This window comes from Oncorhynchus gorbuscha, linkage group LG09 (assembly GCF_021184085.1).
Source record: "Oncorhynchus gorbuscha isolate QuinsamMale2020 ecotype Even-year linkage group LG09, OgorEven_v1.0, whole genome shotgun sequence".
NCBI lineage: Eukaryota > Metazoa > Chordata > Actinopteri > Salmoniformes > Salmonidae > Oncorhynchus > Oncorhynchus gorbuscha.
In genome coordinates this window covers 37,380,411-37,391,894 of record NC_060181.1, presented here as the reverse complement: position 1 = coordinate 37,391,894, position 11,484 = coordinate 37,380,411, and the positions used below count along the sequence as shown (strand labels likewise).

The window sequence follows — 11,484 nt, the reverse complement described above, 5'->3', positions numbered from 1 at the left end:
TCGCTCGTTTTCTGGAGGGACTCCACGCAGTGGTTAAGGATGAGATTCTCTCCCGGGAGGTTCCTTCAGATGTGGACTCTTTGATTGCTCTCGCCATCCGCATAGAACGACGGGTAGATCTTCGTCACCGGGCTCGTGGAAGAGAGCTCGCATCAACGGTGTTTCCCTGCTCCGCATCGCAACCATCTCCCTCCTCTGGCTTTGAGACTGAGCCCATGCAGCTGGGAGGGATTCGCATCTCGACTAAGGAGAGGGAACGGAGGATCACCAACCGCCTGTGCCTCTATTGCGGAGTTGCTGGACATTTTGTTAATTCATGTCCAGTAAGAGGCCAGAGCCCATCAGTAAGCGGAGGGCTACTGGTGAGCGCTACTACTCAGGTCTCTTCATCTAGATCTTGTACTACTATGTCGGTCCATCTACGCTGGACCGGTTCGGTGCTACATGCAGTGCCTTGATTGACTCTGGGGCTGAGGGTTGTTTCATGGACGAAGCATGGGTTCGGAAACATAACATTCCTTTCAGACCGTTAGACAAGCCTACGCCCATGTTTGCCTTAGATGGTAGTCATCTTCCCAGTATCAAATTTGAGACACTACCTTTAACTCTCACAGTATCTGGTAACCACAGTGAGACTATTTCTTTTTTGATTTTCCGTTCACCGTTTACACCTGTTGTTTTGGGTCATCCCTGGCTAGTATGTCATAATCCTTCTATTAATTGGTCTAGTAATTCTATCCTATCCTGGAACGTTTCTTGTCATGTGAAGTGTTTAATGTCTGCCATCCCTCCCGTTTCTTCTGTCCCTACTTCTCAGGAGGAACCTGGCGATTTGACAGGAGTGCCGGAGGAATATCATGATCTGCGCACGGTCTTCAGTCGGTCCCGAGCCAACTCCCTTCCTCCTCACCGGTCGTATGATTGTAGTATTGATCTCCTTCCGGGGACCACTCCTCCTCGAGGTAGACTATACTCTCTGTCGGCTCCCGAACGTAAGGCTCTCGAGGATTATTTGTCTGTGTCTCTTGACGCCGGTACCATAGTGCCTTCTTCCTCTCCGGCCGGGGCGGGGTTCTTTTTGTTAAGAAGAAGGACGGTACTCTGCGCCCCTGCGTGGATTATCGAGGGCTGAATGACATAACGGTTAAGAATCGTTATCCGCTTCCCCTTATGTCATCAGCCTTCGAGATTCTGCAGGGAGCCAGGTGCTTTACTAAGTTGGCGTAACGCTTACCATCTCGTGCGCATCAAGAGGGGGGAGTGGAAAACGGCGTTTAACACTCCGTTAGGGCATTTTGAGTACCGGGTTCTGCCGTTCGGTCTCGCCAATGCGCCAGCTGTTTTTCAGGCATTAGTTAATGATGTTCTGAGAGACATGCTGAACATCTTTGTTTTTGTCTATCTTGACGATATCCTGATTTTTTCTCCGTCACTCGAGATTCATGTTCAGCACGTTCGACGTGTTCTACAGCGCCTTTTAGAGAATTGTCTCTACGTAAAGGCTGAGAAGTGCTCTTTTCATGTCTCCTCCGTTACTTTTCTCGGTTCCGTTATTTCCGCTGAAGGCATTCAGATGGATTCCGCTAAGGTCCAAGCTGTCAGTGATTGGCCCGTTCCAAGGTCACGTGTCGAGTTGCAGCGCTTTTTAGGTTTCGCTAATTTCTATCGGCGTTTCATTCGTAATTTCGGTCAAGTTGCTGCCCTCTCACAGCTCTTACTTCTGTCAAGACGTGTTTTAAGTGGTCCGGTTCCGCCCAGGGAGCTTTTGATCTTCTAAAAGAACGTTTTACGTCCGCTCCTATCCTCGTTACTCCTGACGTCACTAGACAATTCATTGTCGAGGTTGACGCTTCAGAGGTAGGCGTGGGAGCCATTCTATCCCAGCGCTTCCAGTCTGACGATAAGGTTCATCCTTGCGCTTATTTTTCTCATCGCCTGTCGCCATCTGAGCGCAACTATGATGTGGGTAACCGTGAACTGCTCGCCATCCGCTTAGCCCTAGGCGAATGGCGACAGTGGTTGAGGGGGCGACCGTTCCTTTTGTCGTTTGGACAGACCATAAGAACCTTGAGTACATCCGTTCTGCCAAACGACTTAATGCCCGTCAAGCTCGTTGGGCGTTGTTTTTCGCTCGTTTCGAGTTTGTGATTTCTTACCGTCCGGGTAGCAAGAACACCAAGCCTGATGCCTTATCCCGTCTGTTTAGTTCTTCTGTGGCTTCTACTGATCCCGAGGGATTCTTCCTTATGGGCGTGTTGTCGGGTTAACAGTCTGGGGAATTGAAAGACAGGTTAAGCAAGCACTCACGTCGCCGCGCGCTTGTCCTAGTAACCTCCTTTTCGTTCCTGTTTCCACTCGTCTGGCTGTTCTTCAGTGGGCTCACTCTGCCAAGTTAGCTGGTCATCCCGGTGTTCGAGGCACTCTTGCGTCTATTCGCCAGCGCTTTTGGTGGCCGACTCAGGAGCGTGACACGCGCCGTTTCGTGGCTGCTTGTTCGGACTGCGCGCAGACTAAGTCGGGTAACTCTCCTCCTGCCGGTCGTCTCAGACCGCTCCCCATTCCTTCTCGACCATGGTCTCACATCGCCTTAGACTTCATTACCGGTCTGCCTTTGTCTGCGGGGAAGACTGTGAGAGCCGCCAATAAACGCAGGATTAAGAGTCCAAGGTATTGTTGCGGCCAGAGAGTGTGGCTTTCCACTCGCAACCTTCCTCTTACGACAGCTTCTCGTAAGTTGACTCCGCGGTTCATTGGTCCGTTCCGTGTCTCCCAGGTCGTCAATCCTGTCGCTGTGCGACTGCTTCTTCCGCGACATCTTCGTCGCGTCCATCCTGTCTTCCATGTCTCCTGTGTTAAGCCCTTTCTTCGCACCCCGTTCGTCTTCCCTCCCCCTCCCGTCCTTGTCGAGAGCGCACCTATTTACAAGGTACATAAGATCATGGACATGCGTTCTCGGGGACGGGGTCACCAATACTTAGTGGATTGGGAGGGTTACGGTCCTGAGGAGAGGAGTTGGGTTCCGTCTCGGGACGTGCTGGACCGTTCACTCATCGATGATTTCCTCCGTTGCCGCCAGGATTCCTCCTCGAGTGCGCCAGGAGGCGCTCGGTGAGTGGGGGGGTACTGTCATGTTTGTCATTTATTATCATGTCTTGTCCCTGTGCTCCCCATTCTATTCGTTTCCCTCTGCTGGTCTTATTAGGTTCTTTCCCTCTTTCTATCCCTCTCTCTCCCCCTCCCTCTCTCACTCTCTCGCTCTCTCTTCTCTATATCGTTCCGTTCCTGCTCCCAGCTGTTCCTATTCCCCTAATCACCATTTAGTCTTCCCACACCTGTTCCCGATCCTTTCCCCTGATTAGAGTCCCTATTTATTCCTTTGTGTTCCGTTCCTGTCCTGTCGGTTCCTTGTTTAGAATTCACCGTGCTGTGATTGTGTATCGCCCTGTCCTGTCGTGTTTTTTGCCTTCATCAGATGCTGCGTGTGAGCAGGTGTCTCTGTCAGCTACGGCCTGCGCCTACCCGAAGCGACCCGCAGTCTGTGGCCGCTTCTCCTGTTATTCCCCTCTACAGACTAGAGGATTTCTGTTATTCCCTGTTTGGACATTTCCTGTTAAGGAGTCAGGATTTGTCGTTTTCTGTTTGGACTTGAATAAACTCTGTTTCTGTTAAGTCGCTTTTGGGTCCTCTTTCACCTGCATGACACCTAGAACTAGCATCTCTGTTTTGTCCGAGTTTAAAAGTAGAACATTTGACGCCATCCACTTCCTTATGCCTGAAACACAGGCTTCCAGGAAGGGCAATTTTGGGGATTCACCATGTTTTATCAAAAGGAACACCGACATTTACAGTTGATTTGTCAGAGGATAAACCATCCACAGAGACAAACCAATATCTTACAGGTAAGATCTAAACCAGGCTAGAACTTGTCCATGTAGACCAATTTGGGTTTCCAATCTCTCCAAAAGAACGTGGTGATCGATGGTATCAAAAGCAGCATTAAGGTCTAGGAGCACAAGGAGAGATGCAGAGCCTTGGTCTGATGCCATTAAAAAGTAATAAAACCACCTTCACAAGTGCAGTCTCAGTGCTATGATGGGGTCTAAACCAGACTGAAGCGTTTCATATACATTGTTTGTCTTCAGGAAGGCAGTGAGATGCTACACAACAGCTTTTCTAACATTTTTGAGAGGAATGGGAGATTCGATACGGGCTGATTAGTTTTTTAAATATTTTCTGGGTCCAAGGTTTGGCATTTTCAATAGAGGCTTTATTACTGCCACTTTTAGTGAGATTGATACACATCCGGTGGATAGAGATACATTTATTATGTTCAACATAGGAGGGCCAAGCACAGGAAGCAGCTCTTTCAGTAGTTTAGTTGGAATAGGGTCCAGTATGCAGCTTGAAGATTTAGAGGCCATGATTATTTTCATCAATGTGTCAATAAATATAGTATTTAAAAAAAGCTTGATTGTCTCCCTTGATCCTAGGTCCTGGCACAGTTGTGCAGACTCAGGACAACTGAGCTTTGGAGGAATATGCAGATTTAAAGAGGAGTCCGAAATTTGCTTTCTAATGATCATGATCTTTTCGTCAAAGAAGTTCATGAATTTATCACTGCTTAAGTGAAAGCCATCCTCTCTTGGGGAATGCTGCTTTTTAGTTAACTTTGTGACAGTATCAAAAATAAATGTGGGATTGTTCTTATTTTTCTCAATTAAGTTGGAAAAATAGGATGATCGAGCAGCAGTGAGGGCTCTTCGATACTGAACGGTACTGTCTTTCCAAGCTAGTCGGAACTTCCAGTTTGTTGTAGTGCTATTTCCGTGCCAATTTTCTGGAAGCTTGCTTCAGAGCTCGGGTATTTTCTGTATACCAGGGAGCTAGTTTCTTATTACAAATGTTTCTTGTTTTTAGGGTATTACGCAAGGTTAAAATGAGTTCCTCAGGTGGTTAACTGACTTTTGTACTCTGACGTCCTTGTGTAGGTGGAGGGAGTCTGGAAGGGCATCTATGAATCTTTGGGTTGTCTGAGAATTTATAGCACGGCTTTTGATGCTCCTTAGTTGGTGTCTGAGCAGATAATTTGCTATCATGAATGCTAGCAACTCCTCTGCTTTTGCAGGATGTGCGGGGGGTGGGATACAATGCAAATGAATTACTTAAAAATCAAACAATGTGAGTTTGTGGATTTTTGTTTAAGATTCCGTCTCTCACAGTTGAAGTGTACCTATGATAAAAAATTACAGACCTCTACATGCTTTGTAAGTAGGGAAACCTGCAAAATCGGCAGTGTATCAAATACTTGTTCTCCCACTGTATAGTCCGATAACCAGGAGGGGAGGCGTCATTTAACACAGTAAATTCATCAGGCTTAAGCCATGTTTCAGTCAGGCCAATCACATCAAGATTGTGATCAGTGATTAGTTAATTGACAACTGCCTTGGAAGTGAGGGATCTAACATTAAATAACCCTATTTTGACATGTGAGATATCACAATCTCTTTCAATAATGACAGGAATGGAGGAGGTCTTTTTTCCCAGTGAGATTGTTAAGGCGAACACCGCCATGTTTAGTTTTGCCCAGCCTAGATCGAGGCAGACACAGTCTCAATGGGGATAGTTGAGCTGACTACACTGACTGTAGCAGACTCGACTAAACTGGCAAGCTGGATAACAGCCCTCCAGCTAGGATGGAGTCTGTCACTCCTCAGCAGGCCAGGCTTGGTCCTATTTGTGGGTGAGTCCCAGAAAGAGGGCCAATTATCTACAAATTCTATCTTTTGGGAGGGGCAGAAAACAGTTTTCAACCAGCGATTGAGTTGTGAGAGCTCATCACTCCCCCTAACTGGGAGGAGACCAGAGACAATTACTCGATGCCGACACATCTTTCTAGCTGATTTACACGCTGAAGCTATGATGCGCTTGGTGACCTCTGACTGTTTCATCCTAACATCGTTGGTGCTGACGTGGAAAACAATATCCCTATACTCGCCAGTTTTAGCTTTAGCCAGCACCATCTTCAGATTAGTCTTAATGTCGGTAGCCCTGTCCCCTGGTAAACAGTGTATGATTCGGTTTAAGTGTAATACAATGGAGTCGTCAATGACTAGGGTTTCAATTTGTCAGAGCTAACGGTGGGAGGCTTCGGCGCCTCAGACCCCTTAACGGGAGGAGGAGAGACCAGAGAAGGCTCAGCCTCTGCCTCCGACATGTTGCTTAATGGGGAGAACTGGTAAAAAGGTTCTGTCGGCTGAATGAGTGACACCGGTTGAGCATTCCTACAACATTTCCTTCCAGAAGCCATGAGAAAATTGTCTGGCTTCGGGGACTGTGCAAGGGGATCTATACTACTATCTGTACTTATTGGTGGCAGAGACGCTGTTTCATCCTTTCCTTCACTTAAATTCCCCTTGCCTAACGATTGCGTCTGAAGCTGGGCTTGCAGCACAGCTATCCTCGCCATAAGGCGATCGTTCTCCTGTATAATATGAGTACAGCGACTGCAATTAGAAGACATAATGTTAATGTTACTACTTAGCTTCGGCTGGTGGAGGTCCTCAGAATTACATCCAGATAAAGCGCCCGGGGTGAAAAAGTTGAGGGAAAAACAAAAAATATAAACGGTAATTAAAAAGTAAAAAAACGGAAAGTTGGCAGGTAGCAAAGTAAGGTTAGTAACAAGCAGCATGTCTACAAGTTGTGACCGGAAATGACGAGACTGAGAGATGCCACAGGGATGAGACTGAAAATACTAATGGTATTTTCACCAGCCGTGCTTACAGAGGTTCTTCATAAATCCTTCCAGCACCTTCCAGGTTTCTTGTAAACCTCGTTTTACCGGCTTCTTATTTAATTGGTCAGTTTGTTATCCAAATGCACATCATTTTAATGGTTAAGTACCTAAGAAGGTCTTATCCTGAGTCACCAATGGAATCAAATATAGTTGCCTACACAAGCGTATTTTTGCAATAGGAAAGTCTGTTTGGCATTCTTGAGGAATGATTTGTTAATTATCCCATGCCAAAGGAATGAGCGAATAATTGTTTCCATTTACGGGGGAAATGTACATCAGCACTTTGTTAAATATATACAGCAACAGATGGTTTAAAACAATTTCAAAAAGATAACTTTTCACATACTTAGTCATACTGTCCGGTACTTCTAATTGTCATGGTATTTGTATTGTTTTGCCAAATATGGAATTGTTTTAAGATGGTCATACTATGGATCATTTAGCTATTTGATTTAGAATTTTAGGACAGTTGGAATTTTAGGACAGAGGAAGACATCCACAGGGGATTATCATATTGTCATGCTGGTACACATTGATATCTTCAAAGGTAGACATTTTGCATATGGGTGTATAATTATTTTGGTGCGTAATTGACACGTTTGGTGAGTAACTGATCAGTTGTTACCAGCTAAAATATTGTAATCAGATGAATGATACTTTTAAAAAACTAGATGATTACTTATTGGATTACTTTTAAATCAGAAAGGATGTTTGTGAAAAAATACATTGACACCTTTCTGTTTTCTCAGTGACATTCAATTCAGCACTGAAAAAAGTTGCAATTTTAAGTTTGTTCCACCTGAGCAAGTCTGACCACAAGTCACAGACCATTATTATGACACACCAAATGTTCTTGATGGATCCATTTTGTCTTCTTCGAATGCTTCTTAAGGGGTAAAGTAATTAGATTATATAATTAGGAACTGTAACATGATTACATTTAGAAAGTAACCTACCCAACCCTGTTTGTAGGCTAATAGCAATTATGCATGGTGAGAGGTTCAGGAAGTTCATTAATATATTATTTGATATATCCTTCCTCAAGGGTTCCTAGTATCTTATAGTGACATTTCCTCCTATGAATAGACTAACAAGAACAATAACTAGTATTTATTATCAGTGCAATTAATGCATGATTCCATGACTAGCCTAACATCTCAGGCATTTCTAACAGTAAATTAATATGAGAAGAACTCTGCATAAAATGCATATGCTATTGAAGCAAGGAAATGGTCAATTCAGTAGAATAGGGGCTCTATTCAATCTGCGGAGGCGAATGCTCCTGCTTTAGCAGAGACTATAGGAATTTGCAACGTTTCCGCTTGGTTAAAATGGGTTACTCATACCAACGTCAACACGTTTAACTGACTAATAGGCTATGTTAAAAACCAACCTCAGTGACGCCCAATGCGCTTGCATAGGCGCGCACTTAAATAGGCGGTCTTGTTTGTGGACCAAAGAAATCAAGCATCTATTTGAATCCAAAGGAGAGGTGCATTCGCCTACATAATGACGGTATGTAGAAACATATGCTTAGTCTGTATGAAAACGGTATTTTTTAGTTCATTGCAATTAATTGAATATGAATTTGTGAACCTGCTGTATAAACAAAGTGAATGACAACCCTGTCTGTTCTATCTCTACAGCTCTTTTTTATGTTGATGCTAGTCAGTGCTGATGCCAGTATGGCACTATACGCCCGAACTTTCAAAAACGATGATCGTTACTCTGGTCTGTCGTTAGTGTGTGACCGCTGTCCACCTGGAACGTACCTCCGCGTGCCCTGCAGTGCAATGCGAAAGAGCGACTGTGCGGAATGTCCCAATGGGGCATACACTGAATTTTGGAACCACATCTCCAAGTGCCTGCGCTGCAGCATGTGCGCCGAGAACCAGGTTGTCAAGCAGGCGTGTTCTCCATCCAACAACTGCGAGTGCGAGTGCAAGGAGGATTACTACTTCAACAAGAGATACGAAGCATGCATCAAACATAAAGAATGTCCCCCCGGGTATGGAGCGAATACTACAGGTATGGCTAAAATAGAGGCCGCGTTTTACATACAGAAAATGTTATACGCCAAATGACTATTTCCACTTAATCTATTTGATTTAAACACTTTCTTATCATCACCGTTTACAGTCTATAGTTCCATATTCACAGGTTGCATGTTCAGATGTCTCAGTCTCTCCTGATTGTGTTTGTCTTGGTTTGGATTGAAAAATGACATTTTGGCATCAATAACAAATCTGCGAATTAAGATGGATTAAATATTATTAAAGGGATACTTCAATTATTTCATTTATGTACATATGGTTCATTTCCACGAAAGCAGTCTATAGACATGTAGTGACTGCAATACACACTATGGTTTAGTTAAACTAGCCACGCAAACAATTAGCAAACATGCAAATCAATTCCCCCGTTCAGCATGTATCGAATGTCAAACCCAAATCAAATCTTAAATGGATCGTGTTCCTCATTTAATTGGTACAACATGATTTTGAGATGAATAACGTGGCACACATTTCAAAATATTTCCTCAGGTACACCACAACAAGATACAGAATGTGTGCAGTGCCAGGCCGGATTCTATTCTGAAGTTTCCTCCGCAAAAGCGACCTGTCTTGCGCAATCAAACTGCAAAATTGGTGGGCTGCGCGTGGTTCTGAAAGGCCAGGACTGGCACGATACACTGTGCGCCTCATGCCATGACCTCAAAACTCGTGGTAAAACACATTTTGAATAACAATATTTATAATGAACTAATCATCTGTGGCCTCTACTGAGTTTAAGTTTCCCAACCATGTTTTTTTAAATTTTCAGATGGAGCTGAATATCTGCATGAAATCCTCCCTACGTTCTTCATTCAACTTCACCAGACGATGGGAATCAAAAGAATGCGTCGGTTAGCAATGAGGCTGCCACAAGAGGGAGGCAAGAAACCGCTCATAGGAACGGTCATGAAGCTTAATAGAAGGGGTATTCACGACTTTATGAACAGTTGGGACCAAGGTGCAGGGAACGATCAGGTTAGGAAACTTCCTGAGGTGTTGAGGAAGATAGGGGCCTTCAACATGGGAGACAAACTAGAGCGTAAACTGGCATATATCGACCAGCAATCCAAACTCTGTGAAGAGTTAGTTGAAGTAGCCCAAAATTAGTTCAAGTAGCCTGTCATCCCCATCTTCTGAATAACATATTGAGCAGGACAGCAAAAAGTTATTCAGTTCAACAGGTGTCCATTCATTTTAAATGGTCCATATAGGGTATGTGGGCTATACAGTCTAGACCGGGGTTCTCCAATAGGTGGCCCGTGGGCCAAATTCTGCGCTTGGGTTTTTTATTTGACCACACAAGTTCTGGGCAAAAAGAAGATGTTTTTTATAGGCCTATATAATTTTCTTTGTGGACATAAAATACTGTAAAATCACCAGGAAATCAGCTCAAAGTCATTTTAATTTAGGAAATCTGTTCCCAAGTATTCCTACACATACATAGGGGTATACTGTATGTCATTGTATCCCAATGTGATCAAGGTTTGAAATGATTCTGCTTTTGTCAAACACTATATCTGTTTGGGATTCTTGCGGTCGATTTGCAGTGTACAAATGATTTAGAACTATTCAAAAAACATTCCTTACCCCAGGATATTTCAACTGGTGACTATCCGGCAGAATAAAGAAAAAAGGTGCTCTCAGTTTCTGCATAAATCTGATAGATTTCTTGATGGGACAAACCAGCTTTTTCTGTTAAGCTGGGCTGAATCGCGTTTGGGTATACCTTTTTTCCCATTATTTATAACTGTGTTGCGGCCCCCCGACCATGCACTCAAGGAAAAATCGTCCCAAGGCTGAATGTAACTGGGGACCCCATGTCTAGATATATTGTTTCACTGATTGTTTCATTAAATGTATCATGTTCCTACCTCTGTTGCAATCAATGGTTACGCCTTCAAACACACACACAAAATGTTGCTGTTATGCAAACATGTTTTGTGATTTTGTTGCATTTTAAGAAAGATTTCAAGATTTAAGAAATATTTTTTTATTTATTTAAGGCACACTTTTTGTATATGGAAAATGTCCTAATATAGTATAAGATAGAATCCATAAAGCTGTCCTTAAATGCTTTTTGCAATAATGTTTCTTCCTTTTCATGTAATTGTTCATGTGAGACACAAGGACTTTGGGCTACTCTTACATAAATGCCTCTCTACACTTCAAAGTAGCATTTTTTTAATTTGTGAAAAGTTGTCTTTTTTATTTTGCTTTAAACTTTACACGGCACATATGTTTGCAGTAATCTCGGCACCCATAACCAAATAGACTATCTTTCGCACACATAGATATACTATACAGTACAAGTTTCTGATCTGCTAAAGCCATTTTTCACTGAGTGTTACCCATAGAATGTGTAATCAGTTCAATAGTCAATAAAAACAATTCAACATACACGCTTGACTTCCTTGCCCTGCTTCGTGAAGAGTTTTCATTATTATTTCAGCTGAAAGATTTACATTTAATAACTTGACATAAGCATTGCTGTATCCACTCAAATAACAAACTCTCAATTTACGCAAATAATCTGCAATGAAATAATCCAGTCAATAGCCCAACTATTGTGTGAGTCATCGCTTACTTTTAGGCTACAGACAAACTGAGATCTAGATCTAAAGACGTTTGCTTCTG

The 11,484-nt window shown here is 43.5% G+C and overlaps 1 protein-coding gene across 1 annotated transcript; it reads left to right on the top strand.

Annotated features, from left to right (window-relative positions):
- The first annotated feature begins 8,187 nt into the window (after positions 1-8,187).
- Positions 8,188-11,247, top strand: LOC124042807 (tumor necrosis factor receptor superfamily member 11B-like). Its single transcript, XM_046360926.1, has 4 exons — positions 8,188-8,311; positions 8,443-8,824; positions 9,340-9,522; positions 9,620-11,247. Exons 1-4 carry the CDS (start codon positions 8,306-8,308, stop codon positions 9,955-9,957), a joined length of 909 nt encoding a protein of 302 aa, XP_046216882.1. The 5' UTR covers positions 8,188-8,305; the 3' UTR covers positions 9,958-11,247.
- Positions 11,248-11,484: the final 237 nt, after the last annotated feature.

What these genes read in the sequence shown, in the direction of transcription:
- LOC124042807 (XM_046360926.1), top strand. An exon ending in GTATGGAGCGAATACTACAG is followed by an intron (nt 8,825 to 9,339) that starts GTATGGCTAAAA and finishes ATATTTCCTCAG; the next exon opens with GTACACCACAACAAGATACA. An exon ending in CCATGACCTCAAAACTCGTG is followed by an intron (nt 9,523 to 9,619) that starts GTAAAACACATT and finishes TTAAATTTTCAG; the next exon opens with ATGGAGCTGAATATCTGCAT.